We start from the raw sequence: 23,605 nt of genomic DNA, 5'->3' as shown, positions 1-23,605 counted from the left end.
CCTTCTTCCTTTCCTCCTGCTGGGCCATGGTCCATTGTTACTTCCTCCAAGAAGCCCTCCCTGACCCCTGGATGGGGTTAGCAATTCTCCCGGGCCCCTCGAGAACCCCTGTGCCTTCTGTCCTGGTGCTTGCTTAACCACTCTTTCAAGAGCAGTTCCTTGCTAGAGACAGTGCAGTAACTCCCCCATTTTTCTCCGTGTAAAAGCCAGAGTCTCAGTAATGACCTGTGTGGGCCCCAGGGCTTCCCCCACCCCCACCCCATGCCCTCGGCTCTCCCCTTCCACACCGCTCAAGCTCTGTGTGCCTTCGGGCTGTTCCGTGGGCCCCCTTGCCATCCTACACATTTCCCTTTCCCCAAGTGTCACCCTGGCTCAGATTTACTTTGAGCCTGTGTCCAGAACCACTGATCTGTCTCTGACAGATGAACTGCGTTGGGGGTCCCCATCTTAACTCAGACGCCATCATCTCAGGAAGGTGGGCCCCAACTCCCTGATCTAGAATTGCCGCCTGGTCCCCGCGCCCACGCTCTCAGCCTCTTTACTATGCTCCACTCCCCCTCCAAGGTCTTTGTTGTCTTCTCACCAACTTACATATTTTGATTCACTGATAAGTGATTATTTATTGTTTGTCTCCCCACTCCAGTGTAAGCTCCCTGAGGCCAGGGATTTGCATCTGTTTGGTCCACCAGTATATTCTCCTTCACTAGGCCAGTGCCTGGCACAGGGCAGGACTCAGCAAATAGCTGCTGAATGAATGAATGAAATCGTTTATAAATACCAGGCCCAGTGCTATGAAAAGGGATATGGGGCAGTAGGGGACAGGGCAGCCAGAGAGAGCCACCCTCGTAGGGTGGGCAGGAGAGAAGAGGACATTCCATATGACTCCCAAGCGTGACCCTTGCTCCAAGGGAGGGTAGAGGGCGCCCCTGGAGCCTGTGGCAGGAGTAAGAGTTTAGATGGACTCGGGGTAAGAAGGAAGGATGCCTGCAAGGTGGGAGGTCAGGGAAGAACCTAACTTGGCCACGGGGAGGAGGTAGAGGAATGTTTCAACAGAGGCAAGACAGAGCAGGAGCAGGGGTGTGAGTTTAGGCTGGAAGTGTAGCGGGGGACCGGGCCGAGAGGTTCTGTGTGCGCACGCCACCCTCTAGAGCCAGAGCTCCCTGAAGCAAGGGTGTGCCGCGCTTCCCTTGTCCCAAGGCCCAGTGCAGGGGCTGGCGCAGAGTGAGTGCCAGCGAAGGGCTGTCCGGGAGAGCAATGGTGGGTGTGTGTCATGCCCCGTGCAGTGGAGACAGTGAAAGGAAGGTTGCAGGGAGCCTGCAGAGGAGGCTCAGGACTCTGGGAGCTCTGATTCCGACCTTCGTGTCCAAGAGCCCTGTGCCAGAGCCCCGCCCTGTGTCATTTGCCGGGAGGGAGGCTGGCGAGTTCCGTGGCTGCGGGGACCTGGTCAGCACTCGGGGTGACCTGAGCATGAAGTAGCTGGGCTGGGGGCAGGGGTGAGGGCGACAGGGCCCCGCTGCTGCTGTGGCTGACAAGGAGCTGAGAGAGGGAAGAGTGGGGTGACCTCAGAAGATAGCAAGCTCAGATTTACTTTGAGCCTGTGTCCAGAACCACTGATCTGTCTCTGACAGATGAACTGCGTTGGGGATTCCCTGGCAGTGCCTGTCCTTGAAGCAGGACAGGGGGTGCCGTTGGACTGGTCACTCGGGTTAGCATAGCAAACTGGGCGGCCCTCCCCTGGATCCCTGGGTACACAGGCAGAGTCTAGTCCCCAAGGGAGAGACTAGGCAGCCCTGCCCCCAGACACAGAAAAGCCTAGAGTTGAAGCAGCCAGGCTAAATCCAGAGCCACGTGCTGATGGAAAAGGGGTCCGGGTGACATGGGGCTGCCTCTGTTGCGGGAGGCCCCAAAAGCTGTGGGGAGCTGAGGACACACAGTCTGTAGGGGGCCAGTCACCGCCTGTAGGTAAGGAGGAAGTGGTGTTGGAGCTAGGCTTGAGAATGGAGTCTACCAGGCAGGGATGAAGGGAGGGGCTGGCTGCCTGACTGGGTCGGCGGGGGGGTGGGGGTGAGTGGAGGGTCCTGAGGAACCATCTGTAGAGCAGGGGGCAGATCGTAGGGGACAGGGGGTGAAAATGCCTGCTGAGGGGCAGAAGCCCTGTAGTTCAAGTGGGAGAGGGATGTGGTCAGAAAGATGCCACTGGCCACCGTGCAGAGGATGGTCCAATGGTCTCTAGAGGCTGGGGCAGGACAGGGGCAGGGCCCGGGGTGGGGGACAGGCGCTGGCTGCATCTCAGTCTTGATCTCCCTTGCCTCCCCACCCCACCGTCTCACTTCCGGAAACGGCTCATGCCCCAACCACCCACAGCTCCCAGGTCATTTGCACCATCGATGCTCCACAACCACAGAGTGAAGCAAAGGAAGCCTGTCTGGGCCCCCAGCCTGTGTTAGGTGGCGAGCAGCCGTATACTCATCACTTTGGAGAGTGAAAGGTCAAATACAATTAAGGGTCAGAATAATTACCAGGCATGGGGAATCTACCTTAGCTATGAAACCGGATCATCCTGGACCAAGCCAGACACGCGGTTATCCAGGAGGTGCCTCTTCCCTGCGCCCACACCCCTCTCAAAGCATGGATCCCACGGTGACTCCCTCGCTGGGCGGTGAGCCTCTTCCAGGGAAACAGATCCCATCTGAGGGTGCTCTGGGACCCCTAGCCTGACACATGGCTAGACCCATGGAAGTTCATGGAAGGTGTCTGTTGGATGGATGGACTGAAGAGAAGGGATGAGGCCCTTGAGGTCAGTGACGTCAGTAGACCCGAGCACTTGACCACCACACCTGACCCTGTCCTGGTTGTGAACCAGGGGAGCCTAAACTGGAGTCCCTCCCCACGGCCCCACCCCAGCCCTGCCTGGCCTGTCCATCTTATCCTCCCACCTCGGACTCGTGACTCTAGGAGACCCCAGGGACCTGACATGTCCTTTTCAAAATTCTATGGTGTATCCTGTACTTAAACGTGTCACGGGAGATTTAAGGCTCCTGACAAGTCTAATGACATCATTAATTTGTTTCCCTCCCAGCCCGGGCACAAACCCAAGTCCCATCCTTGGCATGGAGCCAGGGCCCATCAGCATGAAACATGCAGAGAATGTCAGCCAGCTGCCGGGCAGTCCCAGAAACCCCAGTGGCTAGCCTGACTCCGTCATGGCTTTGACATTGAACTTTCTGGTTCTTGTCCTTGTGCAATTTTTTTTAGCTCCCTAAGGAATGAATGGAGATTCATCTTTTCACAAATGCACATTCATGGTCAGGAAGCAGAGGAGGAAGAGCCTCTGCCGGGACCCTTGGCAGAAGGGAAGGAAAGCAGGATGCTTCCTTCATGGCTCTCTGATGATTCTGAAGGCTTCTATTTGTCATCTCTATCTCTACCCCCTGCCCAAGGCCACCCTTCACTCTAGCCTCTGCCATCATAGGGGGAAAAATGATGAAGCCAGCTCCATCCCCCAGGCTCGTTGTACAAAGCTGACATTCAGTCAAGACTTTCTTTGTGCTCTGCACTGTGCCAATAAGCACTTTCCAAAACTGAGCTTATTTAATTCCTACAACAACATAGATTACTCCCATGTTACCAATTTGGACACGGAGTCTCAGACAGCACAAGTAACTTGCTAGTTCTAGAGAGGCAACCCAACTGGTAAGCGGTGAAAGAAGGATCCTATCCCAAGTTACCCTGGCTGTCTGATGCCAGGACCTGCCTTCATCACAACCTACTGCCTCTCGGCTCGTTCCTTCGGGCATTCATTCACTGATGGAACAAATGTTTATTTTCTGGTACAACATCATCCCACATTCTCTCCCATACCTGAGGAACAGAAAGGGCCCTGCTTCCGGAAATAACTCTTCTGAGCCACAACTCCTCCCCCATTCAGGAGCCTTTCCTGGATCTGCGTCACATCCAAATGTGGCCTGCTTTGTCAAGGCTGCCAGTCATCCCTTCCATTATTGGTGGAAGGGGTAAGAAGAGTTCATTTATCCATTTGCCCAGCACCAACTCTGACAGGGTACCAATATCTGAATGAGTACTGGCAGGGCTGCTGCATACAGCTGTGCAGGTTGTGCACTGAGTAAGTTTAGGTTTCATCAGTGGTATAATGGCCTTGTCTTCCCAGAACAGTGAATCAGGCCCTTATGGCAGAGAAGCCCCTCGCCTCCCACTCTGGGGAGCACCCTGGTGCTTGGCCAGTAGATATCAGAGACAGATGTCCAGGCCCTATCCAAATCCCTGAAGCTTCAGCCTCTGCTGACGTCTCCATTTTCCTCAGAAGGAGTGTTGACAACTTGTCAGTGGCTCTAAAAGCCATGTGGCCGGGCCTCATGACCCTTGGGACCTAATCCCTACAGGTCTTTAGTCTCGTCATGCCAGACTATCCACCTAGCTAGCCCATCAGGCAGCGAGGCCTTGTGTTCTGTGCATCAGCCTGAGTTGATGAAGAGAGAAATGGAAGAGGAGACACCAGATGGAAGACATCCTGTGCACTAGAGCTTGGAAGGTGGAATGACAGTGAAGGGTTATGGGGAAATAGAGAGGATGTTCTGACTCATGCCTCATCTCTTCCATGGCCTGTGGCTTCTTCTCAGACCCCACCTACCACTGGAGGCCACAGTGCTGGGACACCTGGACCTGACCTCTAAGACAGGAAGACAAAATGCTGGGAATGGAGGAATCTAGGAGGAGGCAACACAGTGAGGAGAGACAGCATGACTTTATGTTCAAGGTTCCAGAAATGTTTCTGGGCACCTACTGTGTATCGGGCACTGGGGGCCCAGGAATGACAAGAGCTCTGTCCCTAGACTCAAAGAGCTCTCTGCCTAGTTCAGTAACATGTCAGTGACACTTGCCCCCGGCCACAGAACTGGGTGTGGACAGTGGGTGTAGAGCTGATAAATGTGGACAGTTCCAAGCCTGGTTGTGGAATAAACCATCATTATGGGAGGCAGCTGTGGTCCTGGATTTGACGTTTTGAAGAAGGGATGGAGGGATTTGGTTCTGCCCTGGGAATTCGTGGAGCTGGAGATGGAGAGATGGTGGTGGCCAACCAGGGCTCAGACACTGGGGAAAACGGAGGCTGCAACCTCTCCTGTCATCTCTGTGGGCCAGGCTAAACCTAGCCCATGATAGCACCCACCATCTCACCTAATCCCCATCTTACGCATGAGGAAACTAGAGCTCAGAAGAGTTAAGTAACTTGGCCAAAGTCACACAGCGTCAGAACCAGGCCTGAATCCAGGTCAGCCCAATCCTGTATCCTGTGGCCTTTCTGCTACACCGGGCAGCTCAGTTGACCTCCCCACCTACCCACTGGCCCGAATTCCTTGCACGCCAGGCTGGGTGCTGAAGGGAGGACAGTGAAGGAGCCAAAAGTCATCTGGCCTCCTGGGCCTCTGCATTCTGGAAGCGGAGGGTCACCAAGGCAGAGAGAAACACAGGAGTCATACCTCTTTGTGCTGCCACCTCACCAACTGTGTGACTTTGCACACATCTCTGGATCTTTCCACTCTCACTTTCTTCATTTGTATAGTCCATTCCAGGGCCCATTTAAGAAACATAAGTTTCCCGCTCTGCCGGGCTGTTTGCCTCTGCCGTGCCCCGGGAGCACTGAGGGCACCTCTGTCTTGCCTTTGCAGCTGCCCAGCTTCATCAACACCACCCTCCCGCCGCACGAGCAGGTGACAGCCCAGGAGATCGACAGCTACTTCCGCCACGAGCTCATCTACAAGAGGAACGAGCGGATGGGAAAGAGGGTCATGGCGCTTCTGCAGGAGAATGAAGATAAGATCTGTTTCTTCGCCTTCGGAGCAGGTGTGGGCCTGAGTCGGGGAGGAATGATTTGCAGAGTCTGTAAGGGCTGGGAGATGTTGTAGACTGTTTCCTGACCTCTCCTTCCTGAGGGAAAGTGTGGAAGTTCAGAATGGAGCAGGAGAAGCCACATAGCCCACTTCTCCTGTGTCTAGCCAAGGGTTCTTCTGTAATAGGCCTCGTGGGCAAGAAGGGTGACCCTGCCAGGGCCAGGACAGCTTCTGGGGCCCCTTCGTGTCCCAGGAGACCATGCTGAGAGCCCATCCTGCAGAGCCAGGGCCAAGCCTGGGAGCGCCACGGGGCCCAATGGAGAGAGGTGGGCCCCAGCACCCCATGGCCCGGCTCCACGGCCTGGTCCAGCCCCCTCTGGGTTGTGAGACCTTGGCACAATACCATCAAGGGCACAAGCCCCTCTTCTATGAGTGGGCAGTGATAGCAATGACTATGTGATGAACTAAAAATCTCTATCCTGTGGAAGAGTTACAAAGATTAGTGGTAATGTTTCAATAACCTAGTAGCAAGAACTCAGAACAGCAGCTGGCTTCACTGTCACCACCAGCATCAGGACAGGTAATAGACCCTTCATCATCCCACCATGGGCCATGAGCTTGATGCTTCTCCTGGGAGCTCTGGCCTCTCTGTGCAAAGGGAAGTACAAGGCTTGCTGCTCCCCCGACCCTGTCTCCCCTTCCCTTCTCTCCCTCAATCCTTCCTTGCTTGTAGCTCTCTCCAGTGATGACAGCAATGTCTATGATGGGGCCAGTGGATGGCATTTGCCTCCTTTATCAGTCAGCTTTGGCTCCAGAGCCACAGGATAGAAATGTCTGTCTTGCTTACATGGGCGCAAACCGCCTCCTGCTGTGTGACAGTGAAGGGGGTGGCACCATGTCTGGAGGGAGGGGGTGGTGGGCCCTCATGGCTGCTGCCTCTCCGCCCTGCCCTCCTCCCCTGGCCCCTGGCCTGTGCTGCACCTGCCCGCTCCAGCCATGCGTCCCTGTAGCCTGGGTCGGTCCCAATTCTGCCATGGGAGCTCTGCCTCCCCGGCCCCACCATTCAACTCGGTACACATCAAGGGGAGAGCCAGGGTCCTCTGACTGTGCCTGTGCTCCCTCTCTATGGTCCTCAGCATGGGGGAGTCTTGTGGGACAGCGTCTGTGAGGCACACCTGCAACTGGACAGAACCAGTCCCCGCTCGCAGTGGAGCATGACCATGACCTGTGGTGGCCTGTAGCTGGTCCCTTCCCCTCTGACAGCCTTAGTGAACTCATCTGAACAGAAGGATTCAAAAGCACAGGGGCCACTGGTGATTCCAAGAGCTATCTGAACAGTTTTCAGAGAAGAGAGGGGTTCCTGTAAGGGGTGTCTAAAGAAGCTAGCAGGAGAAAGACCTTGACTGACCATGTGGAGAGGGGAAGGCTACCCTCTAGGTGCAGGATACCTGCTGGGGACCTGGCATGAGCCAGGACAGCTTTGGGGATTGGGAGGGGAGTAAGTGCACCCCAACACACCCTGTCACCATCCAGCTGCCCTCTAGTCCTCCCTCTGTGGGCATATAGGCTGTGCTCCTGCCCGGAATGGTCCTCCACTGACTAAAAAGGGGAGCCATTCTGAGCCCAGTCAGCCTTGTGGCTTCTCTCTAGGCATAGGAAGGGCCCCCTGGTGAGCCTGATCCCTGAGGGAGGCCAGTTAGAGATCCAGCATTCCACATGGCCCACCCGAGTGGTAGGACCTCCTGCCCCAGCTGTCCCACGGCCTAAGACCAGACCTACCCAGGGTCTGAGCCTGGCCCTTTCCTGTGAGTGAGGGAACAGAGGGGTTGGAGATAAAAATCACAGCAATGCGGGCAGTCTTGGGCACTGGCCTGCTTCTGAAACCCAAGTCCACAGAGACACAAATGTGCCCTCAAGCACTCGGCCAGCACACAGCCCATTTCCAGTTTGTTCCCCATTTCTTCAAACCAGCTGGCCCCTGGAGGGTCCTGTGGACAGGCCACCAAAAAGACTCACATCCATCCACTCTTTCCATCCCCATCGCACTATCCTGGGCCAAGCCTCCATCAGCTCCAGGCTCCTGGCTCCAGCTCCGCCTTCGCCGCCTCCAGGCTGCTCCCTGCATAGCAGAGCCAGCAGCTGCTGCTGGCTTTGGCTCCCATCCCGACTGGAGCTCCTGGAGAGCTCCCACCACGTGATCTCTCTGGGGTTTCAGTAGCATATAACAGGTCTCAAGCTTGATGAGCGTGTAAAAGAATGAATGAGGGAAAGAATGAACACCTGAATGAACGTTGACCAGATCCTTCCCTCCTGGTCTCATCTGGGCCCGGTGGACATGAGAGCCGTAAAGTCAGGCTCTCAGAGGCCTGCTGTCCAAGGATAAGCCCAGAACCATGTGCAGATCTTGCTGGCAGCTGCCCCCTGGAGGCTCAGCCCGTCCTGAGACAATGGTCTGAGAATTTGAAGGCTGGAGGCAGCCTCCAAGCTCAAGACTGCCCTCCTTGTCAGAGCCCCAGACTGACGGAGGCCCTTCAGGCCAAGATCTGGGTGAACCTCACAGCAAGTCAGGGAGAGAGCCAGGACTGGACCCCGCCCGGGCCCAGGAGCTATGCTCCAGGAGCTCTGTTCTCATGTGCAGTCAGGGAGCCCGCTGTACAGACCTGTATTGGCATGGAACATGCCCCCACATAATCCGTAGCGAGGAAGGTCCATGCCCACCTCGCTGCCTTCTTATGGCCATAACTCCCAAGCCCCACACCCTAGGGCAAGGCTGACTGCCGCAAAGGCCGGGCCCCAGTGCTCAGGCAGCATGCCACCTGCAGATGGCCGGCAGACACAGCCCGTCCGCTCTACATGCTCCTTTCTGGGCACCTCTGCGGTCCCATCTCAGGCCTTCCTCAGCCCACTTCTGCTCCAGAATCCCCTCCTGGAAGCCCCCAGGCGCAGACTGGGGTCTCCAGAGCAGATGGCAGTCAGCCACCCCCTCTCCCTTCTGCTCCAGAGACATTCGGAACAAAGAGTAAGAAGTTTGGTGTGGGGAGGCTTGGGGGTCAAGGGGGTCTCTACCATTGTAGACACCAGGAAAGCCATTTCCTCTCTAAGTGCCTCAGTCTCTCGAGTGCAAAATGGGGATAATACACCTGCCTCATCAGACTGTGCTAAATATGTTCACTTTAGATCACAGGGTTAACATTCTCTATAGCCGTTTGGGGGAGGGGGTCTTTATAATAAAAAATTCTACTGTGCGCCAGCCCCCTGCAGGCTCTGACGTTATATTACCTTTGTGATCACAATAACACCATGAGATGGGCCTTACCATACTCATTTTGCAAATGAAAACTAAGTCCTAGAGAGGAAGAATGGCTTCCTCCAGGCCAAGCACGCAGACCTTCAACTTGAACCCTGGCTTCTAGGGTCCCAGTCCCAGCCGTTTCAGAAATGTGGACGGTTTCGTAGGAAGGGTATCCTTGTATCTGGCCCACTCCACAGAAGAGTGGTCTCCTTGGTGTCGGTGATGTTTCTGTAGCAAGGTACCATCTGACCTCTTGGAGAGGTTATTCAGTGGCAACTGGGGTGTGAACGTGTGTGAAAATTCTGACCAGGCCTGGGTGACATCTAGGGGCCCAGACGGAAGCCCTGCCTCTCCAGGAGGTGTCTGTGGTCAGTGTGGAAACCCAGATGTTCTAGAATGACCTAAGCCACTGCCATGGGGAGGAATGCCAGCCCAGGGGGAGAGAAGGCCTGATTCTCGACTATCAGGCTCAAGGTCAAGCTGAACCTGCTGGGCCCCCACAGATCTCATGCAGGTTCTTAGATTTCTTGGGTTTTTTCTACTCTGTAAATAACTTTGAAAAAATAGGTACTAGGTGGTAAGTTTTTATTAACTATATTTATTCAATTTACAGGCTTAGGTGGTAAGTTTTTATTAACTATATTTATTCAATTTACAAGCTTATCTAATCTAAAATGATCTTCTTTCTACCATGTTGGAAGTTGAACATCTTTTGCTTTAAAAAACAAAACAAAACAAAATGTTGGTGATACAAGGCAAAGGGAGCTCTCAGAGCCTTTACTTGGCAAAAGAAAAAGCTGGTAACTATATTGTTCCCCTACGCACCCTGCTTTTCTTACAGTGGGACAGAATGGAGCGTGTCTGAAACATGATGTAAAGAATGCCATAGTAGCGTTGAGGCTGCTCAGTGAGGAAAATTACTAGCCTGGGCTTCTGAGACGGCAGGAAGGGTGGAATCAGAGCTCAGGTAGAGGGTCTGGCCCTGGGTAGAGAAGGGCATTTCCTCACCTGTAACTGAAGGAGGGAGGAGGCCAGCAGATGGGTGATTTGCTAGTGGAAAAGTCACCTGATGGCTTTCTAATCAGAGCTCCTCTCTAGAGAGGGTAAAGGCATCTGCAGAGAGAGGCAGCAAGTGGAAGGTTCTTGGTTTAAAGCATTGGGCCTAAATGCAAGTGAGACTGGCTATAAGGAGTGGCATGGACAAGAAGTTAAACAGACCAAATCGCCCAGAATCAAGTTCATTCCCTTTAGTCACACGGTACCTCCTGGGCCCCGGGCCCCAGGAAGAGAGGGAGGTCTCAGTCCCAAGCAATAAAAAAAGATTACAGTGTTGTTCCTAGCGCCAGGGAACTGGGCCTTCTCAAGATCTGTTAATTTATCAGCTAATCCTGGAACCTGGAATGGATTGAGTAACCCTAGGAGCTGGCAGAGTTGGGGTGGAGCTACAGACCAGACTCAAAGGTGGACCAGATAACCACTAGAGCCCGCTCATCTCAAACTCTGGAGCCAGTGCTTACCGTACATTCCAGAGCCCTGAAGCTATGATCTGAATATGGTTCTACCTGCTGGCCTTCCGAAGCCCTCTGACACCCCACATCCTCTCATCCCAGCCTTCTCACGTTCTAGTAGAGTTTGCCTCCGTCACTCCTGGATTCGTGGGAGGGTTTTGGAGCTAAGAGCTTCCAGCCCATGGAGAGCCCTCCCTGAGGGCTGCGGCCACCTGCCCCCATGAGCAGCAGAAGTCCCCTCGGCAGAAAGCGTGCTCAGGCAGGCGGTGTGAGCGGCAGAGACTTTGGTGCTGCAGCTGCTGCCCGAGTGCCTGCCTGCCCGGCCCCCGCCAGCCTCTCTCTCTCTCCCCAGCCCAAGTGCCACAAGCCCACACTCAGCAGCACACTGAGGGGCCGGAACACAGAAGCCAAGTGGTGGTGCAGGCCCCAGCGTGAGAGCAGGGCTGGAAGCCCAGCGTCCCGGAACACCCGTCATATCTTTCTTTGTAAATAACAGCGGCCGCAGCTCCTTAGAAGGGGCACTATCCTGACTGAAGGACATTCATAGGACCTTTATGTCCTCCATTCCCCTTGGAGGGAGACAGGATGGTATTTATTATTCCATTGGGCAGACAGGTAAACCAAGATACAGATGGGAAGTGAGAGACACAGACCTGGAGTGAACTGATGGTCACGCTGATAGGCCATTCCTCTCGATGGCCAGTCCCCGCCCTGCCCAGAAAAGATCCAGCTGCTGCTTGGCTGTCTGTGCTGCAGACTGTGCCCCTCTCCTCTCCTGCCTGGCCTTTCCACCAACTCCTTCTAGGCTCCCACAGCCCTGTAGGATTTCCTTATCACAGCCTGGCTTGTGCCGAGCTCCTTTGTCATCTCCCAGTCTAGGAGGGAAGGTAAGACAGAGAGGGCTTCCCAGAGGAGGTAAGAACCAGTTAAAATTTTCCCGAGGCTGGTCCAGCTGTATCATCCCCACAGTCCTCAGGACAATATCCACAGCTGCCTCCCTCCCGCCGGGGTTCTCCACTCGGCAGCCTCAGGAACAGAGCTCATGGCTGAGCACAGAAGAACAGCCATGTCCCCCTGGAGGGCCCTCCTTCACCTTGGAAATGAGGGACGCTGCAAACAGGCAGCACACACCCAGCCGTTTTCTCCTCACGCAGGGGCACGCCCATGGCCTGCCACACTCCCCACGCTGGAACATGAGGCCACAGCATCCGGAAGTGTTTCAGAATTTCCAATGGCTCTTCAAAGGGCGCTGCTCCCCACCACGCTCACATCTGGCAGCTGGCACGCCTGCTCCGGGCTGTGATCCTTGGCCAGAGTCGCCCTTCCTGTTTCAGCCCAGAGCAGCCAGCCAGCCAGAGGAACATCCATCTGCTAGCTCGTCCCTCACGGGAGCCACCTCTGCCCTCTGGGATGGGGGAGAGGAAGGAATGGAGGACGCATGCCCCAGGCTGGATCTGTCAGGGAGCCGGGATTCATGGAACATTGGCCACGGGCTCCGCACTCTTGCGGGACCGCATAGGGAAGGCAGAAGAAGAAAGCAACCTCGTTAAGAGCACGGGCTTTGGAGCCAGACTGCCTGACCTAGAAGCCTAGCGCTTCTCCTTAGAGGAAGTGGCCTGGGCAGACCAGGTGCTTCACTTCCTGACATCAGATTTCTCCTCCCGAAAATGAGCCTGAGAGTCAGGGGTCTGGTCCTTGGACTGCTCAGTGCCTGGGGCAGTGCCGTCTCTGGATAAATGGAAGCCCTCGGTGTTATTAATGCTTCTGAGTCCTGGATCCTCAGAGCCCATAGTCCCCCAAGGATAGGACTCCCCTGACCCAGGAGAGAGCAGGGCCATCCAGGGAGAAGGAGGAGGCAGAGGAGGCAGCCATCTCCATCCTCCAAGGACTCAGATGAACACTGCGCAGAGACCCCTAAAGCCGGCTCAGCTCCAGTCAGCGGTGAGGCTCAGGAGCAGGTTGGCCAGCAGGGAGCTCTCCTGGGTCCCGGCTGCTACCTTGGCCACAGGAGTCCCAGACTGGGCACCACCCCCTGCAGCCACAGAACCCCTCACAGGCTCTGTCTCCGGGGGTCTCCCCCAGGGCCTCACCGTGACCTCAAACCGCTCTGCACAGTGTTTGCTTGGGTCTAGAGTGGTGTCAGACCCCAGGAGGAAAGGCCGCCTTGTCTGACCCATCTCAGGACCCCCAGGGCCTGGCACGTGCCTGACATGTAGGAGGTCCCTGAAAGGGCTTGTGGCTCCAGGCCCTCAGGGTAAAAACCTCCAGCACTTCTGCCCTCACGGATAGGGTGGGGTGCATGGAGGAGACTTCCTCACGTCTAAACAGGGTTAATTGAAAGACGATCTGCTCCAAAGAGAATGAAAAAGCTCAAACCCTGGGGATTTTAGAAGAACCAAGAGGTTTGGTGTGGAGGGATGGGCCTGGTGGGGGATGGGGGGCGTGCTTCTACAAGGACAGACACAACTGGGGGAGGTCGTGAATGGGACCCCAAACCGGGCGATTGTCAGACAGGTGTCAGAGGCCCAGAAGCAGCTTCAGCCCTAGAGGGGGGCTAGTTGTGCCCAGGGAGCCCCTGCCTCAGCAGCTGCCCCCAGAAGTGCCCTTTAAACAGACGTACTCCAAGTCATGAACGGGCTCAGGCCAACCCCCAGTTCTGCCGCCTTCTCTCTGTGTGATGCTGGGCAAGTTCTGCTGGCCTCAGAAACATCACAATGAGGTCAAATGACACTATAATTCAAAGTGTCCAGTTCTGCCTGAGCTCTGGAGAGACGGGAGGTGGGGTTGTTTTTCTTGGTATCCATCCTCCCATTATTTAACAGCAGAGCTAAGCTGACCAGCTGAAGGCACAGGGCTCTTTGTTTCTGATGTCCTGGGTTCTGGCAGCTTCCAGAGAAGAGCAGATGATAAAGGGGGCAGAATCGGGTTCCACCTGGATTTGCCCAGCTCCCCAGAGGGTGTCTGAACCCCATCTGAGCAGGCCTGACAAGCACTCAGTGACTCTCTACTTACATACCTCCAGGGAGGGGGCCCTCACTCCCACACAGAGCTGGACAGTTGTGTGAGTGTTTTTTGGGCCCTGCTGAAACCTGGCCCCCTTAGTCTTGTGCTGCCATGATCCAGAATCCCATAGCTTGCCCCACTTTCCTGACCCTCACCGTGCCCCACCTCCCCTTTCACTTCACATTCCAACAACCTGGAACCCTGGGTGGTGGGCTGCACAGCCATGCTCTTCTTCCGTTTGTGCCCACAGAAGTGCTAAATCCCGTCGTGAAGGCCCTTCCTTCAGCCCCATAGCCCCTGGTGGGGCTCCCTCACTGTAGGGCTCTCCCTGCCACATCAGGCTGTGCATGCCTGTCCCCCGAGCCCCGCCCTGGACTCGATCTCCTCTGGGGTGGGGACCATGTGTCTCAGCTCCGGGACAAGACTGGATGCAGGGGACACATCATCTCAGTCCTTCCTGAGCTAAAAACGCCCCCGCCCTGCCCTGGCTGGCCCAGCAGGAGAAAGGAAACCCAATTCTGCCAGTTTCCCAGGCAGACCTTCCTTGGAAGATCGGAAGCCCCGTGATACCCCCAGTTGTCCGTCCATCCCCAGGGCCCTCCATCCAGCCCTTCTGTCACACTTCCTCGGGAAAACAAACACCTCCGTCACTTGGCATCCGGCTGGCTAATCCTGGCAGTTGGATTAGCATTTGAAAGTTTCCCTTGCATTAATTTCAGACAGAACATAAATATGAGCTTGGGATCCCTCTTCCAGGAGGAGAAAACTGGAAACCCAGCGTGCTCACTGGAGAGAAAACATGTGTGCTGGCCGAGGGGAGCCTGTGTTACTTTGGAGCCATTGTGGGAACATCTGGTTCTCCCCCTCTGCACGGCCCCCCCAACACTATCTTGAAATTACCCTGTTAATTGGCCCGTTCTTCTTGCTGAGCTTTTCTCTCCAATCTGGTGAACTCTGAAAGGACACACATTGCTGACAGTTCCCGGCCCCCCAAATGCGAACTCGGAATCCTTCGCAGACACTAAGACCTCAGAGCAAATGTACTAGAACGTGCAGCGAACTAGGACATAGCTGGATAAGAAGTCAGAGCTTGGCATTTTACCAGTTGTGTGATCTAGGGCAAGTCCTTTCCTCTCTCTGAGCTCTAGTTTCCACATCTGTAAGCGGTGGGGTACCTCAGAAGGTTGCCACAAGGCTGAAATGGAAAGGATGTTCGAGAAGCACCCAGGAGACTCACCGAGTAGGAGTTTGTGCTTAGGTTATCCAGTGATGGACTCCTAGAGCTGGGAAGACCCAGGAGACCATGGAAGGCAACGGAGGCACAAAGAGGGGAAGGAAACTGCCTGAGGTCACGCAGCCCGTTAGCTGTGGAGCCAGGTTTTCTGTCCTAACCGCACAACAGGGTTTTTTGCTCTGCTCTACCATGCCTTCCCATGTTGGGAGGCTACCGGGCTGGAGCCAGCTGAGGGGTAGAGACTAGATCCAGCCTCCGTTCCGATTGCTGAGCCTGGTGGCCTGGCACAGGCCTGCTTATACCTGGAAGAAGGGGAGTCTTTTCTTTGCACTAAAATATGATGGGGCTGTGCCCTCTGGGAGCAGGACGCCTTCCCTGTTTCTAGATGAATGTCCTCTAAGTGGTACTCTGACTTGTGGGGTCCAGGAGACAATCACCAAATGAGCCCCACCATTTGTAAGACCTATGATCCTTCTGCCCCACAACCAGGTATGTCCCCTCCTGGCTACAGGGGTCCCTCCTCCAGGAAGCTTTCCGTGATATCCTCGGTAGATGAGTCTCTCCACCGCCGTGCTCTGTGTTTTCATTTCTGGGTTCTTTTTCTCTTCTCTCTTTCCCTCTCTATCTCTGTCTCTTTATATCTCTGCCCTGTTTTTGTCTTTTTCTATCTCTTGCTTTCCATTTCCAGTGTCTATCCTTTTCTCTCTCTCCCTCCCACTGTCTCTAAGTCTCTTACAGCCTGTCTCCCAGCCCCTCTCTCCCCCTCTCATCTGTCTCTCTTCTCTCTGTTTCCTTGTGTCCTGGCACTCTCTCCCTCTCCCGGGAGACACTCCTGGGAGTGTCTCTTTTCTCTCTCAGCCCCTCTGTTGTCTCCTCTCCCCTAGTCTCTGTCTCTGTCGCTCTGTCGCTCTGCGTGCCCCACCCCTCACTGTCCCGCCTCCCTTCCCTCCTCTCTTCGTCCACGAAGCCTCAGCAGATGAAATGGAACCGACCTTCCTGCAGAGAGCTGGCCAGGAAACAGCTGTCAGTGCTGGAAGGAACAGCTGAGCAGTGGCCAGGAGACCCCAGGAGCCTGGGCAAGCTCGCAGGCTACGCCCCAACATTGAGGCCCCTTTGGAAACTTTCCACACCTTCCCTGCAGGTTTCAGGATGGGCGTGGTGATGTTTTCGGGATTTGTGACCTTGGAGGCAAGCCTAGGCCTTGTCTGCCAGCCTCCAGGGACAGCACGCACCAAGCCCTGACTCGGGCTGGTGTGAGCTCCTGGGATTGGTAGAATCTGCGGGAGCATCACCAAGAGGCGGGGCAGGGGCTACAAGGGAGGGGGATCTGTGAGTTCAGGTCTCCTGGGGATAAGATGAGATCAGGGCAAGGATATGGAGTAACGGGTTTTGTCATTCATTCATTCAACAAACATTCATGAAGCCACCACTATATGCCAGACTTGGGCTTAGCCCTGAGGCCAAGGATGAATCAGACATGGCTCCTGCCCTCGAAAAACTCAGTCTCCCCTCAAATGGCTTGTTGAGAATGCATTCTGACGGGCATCTCTGGGGGTGGGGTGGGTGGGAAGATCATTCCGGCTGCAGAGAGAGAGCAAGGAAGGCCATTCTGCAGTGACTCAGGCACAAGCTGATGGGGACCTGAGCTGAGCTGGTCAAGCATGGATAGGAGAGAGAAATCAGAGGGCCTCTGGTCACTCATTGGATGAGGAGGGCGAGGAAAAGTCAAGCCAGAGCCCATCTGAGTTGGAGCTCAGTTGAGACACATCCCAGGAGGGGAGGGTGAGCTAGGTTTTGTAGGCTGTGGAGGCTGTCAGGTACAGACGTCCGGTAGGCTGCGGGACAGACAGGTCTGGGCGAGGACAGTAGTTCCAGAGTGGTCCACACTGCATGGTGATTGACACCATCATGTGGATGATTTGTCCACAGATTGTGGGGAAGCAGAAGGCTATGGACACGATTCCTGGGGCCCCCACATTTACTGTACAGGAGAAGGGGGACACGGGGCAGTGAGAGGGCTACAAAGAGAAGCAGGACAGCACCATGTCGTGGGGTCCTATGAAGCCAAGCCCAGGGAGGGAAGGGCTGGGCCGCACTGGGAGCACAGGCTCAGGAATGGGTGGCTGGTGTGTGTTATCCTAGGGCAGGGGTTCACAGGGAGGGCGCCCCCTGGAGCTGTGCAGGAGCTGCCTCTTGTAGGGGGCAGGCAACGGGAGACTCTGGTCTCTTTGCCTTGCAGGGAAGGAAGTGAAGGCAGGCGCGGCTTAGAGAAGTAAAGACGGGATTAGCAAAAATCATTGCTGATGGCTTCCAACTAGTTTCTCAAAGTATCTGGAGTCTTCTGTTCAGGCAGTGTCTGAAGCTGCTGAGGATGAGGACATGGATGGGGCACTGATTGGACCCCGAAACGCTGTCAGGCAGCTCTCGGGATCCAGCTGGAGCTCTGTACGGCTTGGGCCCTTCCGAGCACCACCTCCCCCAGCATCAGGAATGCTCCTCTTGGAGTGCGTAGCACAGCTTGGTAAATATTCACCACGGCTCCTATGCAGCTGGAGGCAGCCTCCTCTCCCTGGTTGCTCTTGAAATCCTCTGGGCGGACCACTGCTGGGCCTGGAGGCCCTCGCCTTTAAAGGGTCTCCATGGAGGCATGGAAGGAATGGCCTTTGCTGCCGGGAGTAAATTCCAAGAACTGCTGGCAGGGAGCTCCTACAACCCGTTTGCCAAAGGCCACCATGCCCAGACTCCCTTCCAGCTCCGTCACACTCGGGGACCAGGCAAGAGTGGGCAGGACTCTGTGCCTCCCCCCCCGAAGGACTAGCTTAGCTCATCACTCAAGAGTGCACGCTGGGCTTCTCCAAAGAACGGTCACTCCTCCTGCCTCATCAGGATCTCACCAGCCCCCGAAGGGATGCATGCCCATTTGACACTCAGGAAAACGGGCTAGGGGCAAGGAAGCCACTTGGCTCAGGAGACGCATAGCCATGGCAGGAGATTGGGTCTCTGTCCTTAACAGGACTGGGTGAAGCCCAGGGTCCTGGGAGGGTCTGCTCATGCCTGTGTTGTCTGCGTGTCTTCTACACTCAGCTTCTTGAATGAACCTCAGTTATCCCCTAACCTTCCACGTGCTGTTTCCCCTGTCTGGAACCCTCCCCCCCACCCCATGCCCAACTCTCGTCCTCACCTGGCTAATTCTTATCCCACCCTTCAGCTCTCACTGCCTCCTCCAGGAAGTCTTCCCTGACTTGAGGTTGTGCTTCCCTTAGCATAGTACTTAGCCCCAATCAAAAGACCTTGATTCTGAGACCAAGTGCCTGGAACAGGCCCCTGTCTCTTCACCACTGACTAGCACTAGAGATCCACTGGATCAGTATGTGTCAGATTAATGAAATGAATCAGTAAAGAAAGGGGGGGAGGGGGAATACATTTTGGTCGGGTTCTCCAGGGTCAAACAGAAGCTTTCCCCAGAGAGTCTGAGAGCCAGGGGAGCCCGTGGATCCCTCCCTTGTACAGAGACATTAAGAGCTTTTGCGCATAATGGATTTGCCTGAGGTCTCAGAGCGGGTGAGGCAGGTCCTGGACTAGACGCCAGGTCTCTCATTCCCAGACCAGTGGTCTCTCGCAGTGATCCCAAGGTGGATTTCAGGGACAGGGGTGGGCCAGCGCAAGAGAGCAGAAGCCGGCCCAGAGGTGTGCAGGGTAGCAGCGGAGGGGGTAGGCTCCACCCTCCGTCCACCGCTCTGCAGTCCCCGCCTCACCCCCTCTGTGCCGGAGTCTCTCTGGTCCCGCCCAGCTTGTCCACTGTCTGCTCTCTTCAGACCTCCCCAGGGCTGTCAGCGCGCTGACCTTCCGGCTTCCCACCTGTCACCACCTGTCACAGGCGATTAGACTAATGGCACAGGGATTTCCCCCCAGGTTCTGGGCTGAATGGGGAGCTGAGGGGAACGTGCCGCCCATGGGAGTGGGGCCGCAGGGCAGGAAGCGACAAGGGGTCACTTCCACTCTGCCCACATCTAACAGGTGGGGAGATCGAGGCCCAGGGAGGACGAGGGGCTGGCCAGGGTGCTGACTCCCATCACTTAGCCTTCTAAGGACCCTTCCTCACTGGAACCTGGGAGAACCTTGGCTGTTGCCAGACTTCATGCCCGTGTCCTGCTGAAGGAGACCATTTTCTGGGCTCATCTGGGGCTGTGGCTCTCTGCATTCTGAACCACCAGCAACAGGGCTGGCCTCAGAGCAAGTGCACCATAAACGTTTGTTGAATGAATGCTTAATGGGTTGGGGTGAGGATACCAGCACCCCCCCACCAGCAGGAGCCACCTCGGCAGTGTTCGGCTCCCGCTTTAGACCCCTTCTGTGCCCCCGCTGCTATCTGCTGGACCTGCAGCCGTTGCAACCATGCATTGCTCTCTCCTTCCCCAGAATCTGACACCTGGTGAGTTTTCTGGGGCCATTCAGGGCCTGGATTGTAATGTGTGGCTCACAGAGGCTGGATAGAAGGTGAACGAATAAATCCACGAAGGTCTTTACCCTGTGGAGCGTTGTGGAGAGACAGACATGAACACAGAGAACCCACTCCAGTGCTAAGGAATGGGCCCTCAAACTGCTGGTGGAACTCAAGAAGAAGAGCCACAGACCTGCTGAGGGCCGGAGGGCTTCTTGGAGGAGGTTTTCTCCAAGCTGGGCCTTGCATGACCCCTTTCGGCTGCTCATTTCTGTTGCTTGTCTTACAGAGGCTGAATTCACTTTACTTTTCTGGTATAAAACTGTGTGGCGGCCACAGCTGGCGCCTGGGTCCTGTGCACGGAGACTGTGTTGCAGGTCATTACCATCTGAGTCTGGGGTCAGCCTCAGAGTACGAGGCACAGCGAGGCCACTTGAAACACTTGTGACCTTTGCCTCAACGCCAACCACTGTTCCAGCTGTCCTCCCACTAGGCCAGCAGGGAATGCTACCATCATTCCCTTTACAGAGGGGAGCCCACGGAAACTGGGGCCTGGGGACATATGACGGGTGAGCTGCAGAGCCAGGATTTGGACCCATGCCAAGGTGGCACTGGGACAACATCCAGACACACTGTACCATCTTGGGTATAGGTGGTCCCTGGCCTAAGGGGTCCCCAGTGGCTGGTGACTTGGCATGTGGCTGAGTCCACTCTGACTCTTGTGTTCTAGGTCATTTCCTGGGAAACAACACAGTCATCGACGTCCTTCGGCAGGCAGGGCTGGAAGTGGAGCACACACCGGCAGGGCAGACCATCCGCAGGTGAGAAACTCAGGCATCTGCGGGGTACGGGCCTGGCAGGCCTGCTGCTGCCACCACGAAGCCCGCCGGAGCCTGTGGAGCATGGCTGGGCTGCACCCTGTCCTCCTGCTCGGCTTGCGGGGCAAGTTGTGAAAAAGCCTCGTAGGGACCCGCTGTGACCGGGCAGCCAGGAGTGCAGGGGCTGGGCTGGAGGTGAAGGGACTGGGAAGGAAGCTGCCATGCTATCTTGGCAGCCTGGGAGGTGAGTTTGGGGACAGGGCAGTAGGAATGGGAGGAACGTTAGATCCTGAGAGATGCTCAGGATTTAGAGCCGGGTTGGGGTGGGGTGGGGAGAAGGACTCTGTAGGATACCTGGGGTGCTGCCTCGAGAACCAGGGGATGCCCAGCCCCACCCACACCTGTTCCTCACCTTCCTCTGACCACACCTCTTGGCTGCGCCCCCCTACCCGTGACTTTCCCATCAGGACATACCTTCTCCACTCAAATAGCCATCACTGGGCATCTGAGGGGTTCCTGTCCCTACCCTAGGTGGGGGTCCTCTGGTCCCACTTGTGGTCCACAGTGCCAGGGCAAGCATGATAGGGTGTCCGCCCACACTGGGCAGCTCTGGGGGAGGCAATGACAGCATCCTCAAACTTGGGGATTCCCTGCAGCCTGTGCCCCAACCGTATTGCCAGAACCTTCCTCACTAGACAACAAAGGCGACCACAGTGCAGTTTCAGCCCCTGTCTCTGACGTGACATGAGCCAGGGTCAGAAAGAAGCTTGAACAATCATAGCGAACATTTATCGATGGTTCACTGCACACTAGGCTCTCAGCGTTTCTAGCTCATTCAATCCTCTCAAAAGCTCAATGAGTTAGAAACTAGAGTATCCCCACCTTAAAAGTGAGGAATTGGAGGCCCAGAGAGGTGAAGTCACTTGCAGAGGGAGACACAGCTCATGGTAATGGCAGTCTGGCTCTAGACCCTCCCTAAACTCCTAACCACTCCCTGTCCCCTCTCTGGGGACTGGAGGTGGGCTTGGAGGCAGGGGTGCTCAGGAATGACTGAGGCTTTGCTCCTTGCTCTGCAGAAATGAGGCTTGGACCCCTAGCCCCCCAGAGCTTTGAGCCTCTGGTCCCCTAGCTCTGGGCCAATGCTCACTGCTGTCTCCATGGCACTTCTAGAGGACCTTAAAAACTCCCTCGTATTGGACTCCTTCCTCCTCTGATCTCCTGAGTCAAGCTCATGACACTGTTCTTCCCGAACATTTGAGTGCCGCACAAAGCAGTCTGCCCTGGGCCAGCGCAGGGGTGTGCTGGAGGAGCGAGGGACCCAAGGCAGCCTTGGGGACAAGGCATTCCGCACGCTCCCCTTCACAGCCCCAAGGACTTCATCCGAGGCTCATTGTGTCTGTCCAGGCCAGGCAGGGTGGGCAGACAGGCTGGGGAGGCTGCCTCTGCTCCTATTCATCTCAGAGCCCAGGCATTAGAGGAAGCCCCCCCCCCACCGGTCCCCGCCTCTCCCGGCCGCCTGCCCGGCCCTGCTCCGAGAGCTCTCAGGCTGAGCCTCCAGCACACGCTGAAATCCTGCGGGTGGGGTGAGGGGCCGGGATGCTGAGGAGGCCCCAACAATAAAAGCCATCATCGGCCACAGGTGCTTCCTGGATCCATCTTTTTGTCCGCCTGTTTTGAATTATCTCCCTAGCAGCTGCAGCATCTCCTGAACCCTGGGAATCTGGGCTTGCCGTGGGGGCTGGGGACGGACAGGCTGAGCCGATGGCCTTCTCTCCTTCAAGGAGGGAGAGGCCCTTCACCCCATCGTGCATGCGGGACTGGAGGAGGAGGACAGGCTGTGTGCCGCCTCGGGTGTCACTGGACCTTTATAGTTCCCCACGCCACGTCCAGCCTTCTGCCAAGACCTGATGTCCTCCAGAGGAAGTCCGTTCGGGCCCCAGAGAGGAACGAATAAAAGGGAGAGGAGCAGACGATGTTCCCGGGCTGAGAGACCTGTGTAGGTAGCGCTGTATGGGATGTGAATTCCACGACCACACGCCTAATCAGTGTTTCAGTGCTCACTACAGCCAAGTCCCTTTGCCGGCAGGCCAGGTGTAAAGAAATGCTTGTTATGGGTCGGGCACTGTGTTAGGACCTCAGCTCATTCATCCGTGCGACAAGCTTAGGAAGTAAGTGGGAATAGGACTACTCCCATCTCGCGGCTCCCTGCTGCTCCTCAGCCACTGCCCCGCAGAAGCACGGGCTGTGGCATCCCCATTTCGCAGAGCAGGAGAACGAGGCACAGTGCGGTTAGTCACTTGCCCCAAGACCCTCAGCCAGAGTTTGTGGAATGAAAGACCCCAACGAAGGTCAGATATGCCCCCCAGTGACCTGCCCACGGCTCACCCCTCCCCTCCCAAGAGTCTGGGCTCAATCATCACCAGCCAGTGGCCAGACCCCCCTGCATGCCAAGCGCCCTCCACCTCCATGCTCCCTCTCCTGCCCCCCTCAGGGGCTCTCACCATCTGCCGTCCTCACTGTCCATCTTCCGCTTCGACGTGCGAGCTTAGAATGGACAGGAACCCAGTTTGGACTGTTCTTGCCCAATCCCTAAAAGAGTGCCCGGCATCTGGAGTCCCTCAATGAAAAGAGTCAGAGTTCCATTTCCCAACACCAGATACTCTCGCTGGGTGCAGCAGGGGCACAGAGCTTCTTCTCCTGTGGTGACAGCCTTCCCACTGGGTGCCATTGCCTGTTACGCATGAGCGACATAGTCCCACACGTGCACCTCACATGCTCTTGCCCGTTTCCAGCCCCGCCGCCCGGAGCCCTGAGCCCCCACCCGAGAGGACCTCGATGAGTCCGGCCCCAGTCACCCCTGCCACCGCCGTCCCTGCAGCGCCCTCGGCAACCCCCACCGTCCCGCCTGAGGAGGAGGACCCGGCCCTGTCCCCACACCTCCTGCTCCCCGACAGCCTCAGCCAGCTGGAGGAGTTTGGGCGGCAGAAGAAGTGGCACAAGAGGCAGAACAAGCAGCAGAGGCCACGGCAGTTCAATGACCTGTGGGTTCGCCTCGAGGACAGGTGAGCAGGGACGGGGCGGGCCGTCCGGGGCTGGCCACCTCTCCTGCCGGCCTCACACACACACACACCCCTGCCCCAGGGCCACAGCCCCTCTCCTCCCTGGGTGCTGCTGAGAGGAAGTGGGCCAGGTGGGCACTTGAGCGGAAACTTCTGGGGAGAGCTTGACACTCCCTGACCCCTGTTCACAAAGCCTCCTACAGTTCATCCGCCAGGGCTTACAGAGCATGCTTATATCTGATTTTTCATTTTTAGTCTCAAAATGAGAGCAAGTACACTTTTTTCCATTTTAAAGATGAGGAAACAGAAACCTAAAGTGCATTGACCAAAAGTCTGCTTTACCTTTAGCTTCCCTGGATGCAGCTAGGGTGCAAAACAGGCTCTGTTTGTCCCACGGGCCAGAC

At 56.1% G+C, this 23,605-nt stretch overlaps 1 protein-coding gene across 1 annotated transcript in view; it reads left to right on the top strand.

Annotated features, from left to right (window-relative positions):
* TRABD2B (TraB domain containing 2B) overlaps window positions 1-23,605 on the top strand; it is a 202,680-nt gene that overhangs the window by 165,304 nt on the left and 13,771 nt on the right. Inside the window, exons 4-6 of the mRNA XM_082688344.1 lie at window positions 5,685-5,859; window positions 20,055-20,145; window positions 22,935-23,204. Coding sequence (XP_082544470.1) covers window positions 5,685-5,859; window positions 20,055-20,145; window positions 22,935-23,204 — 536 coding nt within the window. The remainder of the gene's footprint in view (window positions 1-5,684; window positions 5,860-20,054; window positions 20,146-22,934; window positions 23,205-23,605) is intronic.

Source organism: Mustela nivalis, assembly GCF_964662115.1.
Source record: "Mustela nivalis genome assembly, chromosome: 10".
Classification (NCBI taxonomy): Eukaryota; Metazoa; Chordata; class Mammalia; order Carnivora; family Mustelidae; genus Mustela; species Mustela nivalis.
The sequence above is the reverse complement of the archived record's forward strand: the minus strand, read 5'-3'. Positions and strand labels throughout refer to the sequence as shown.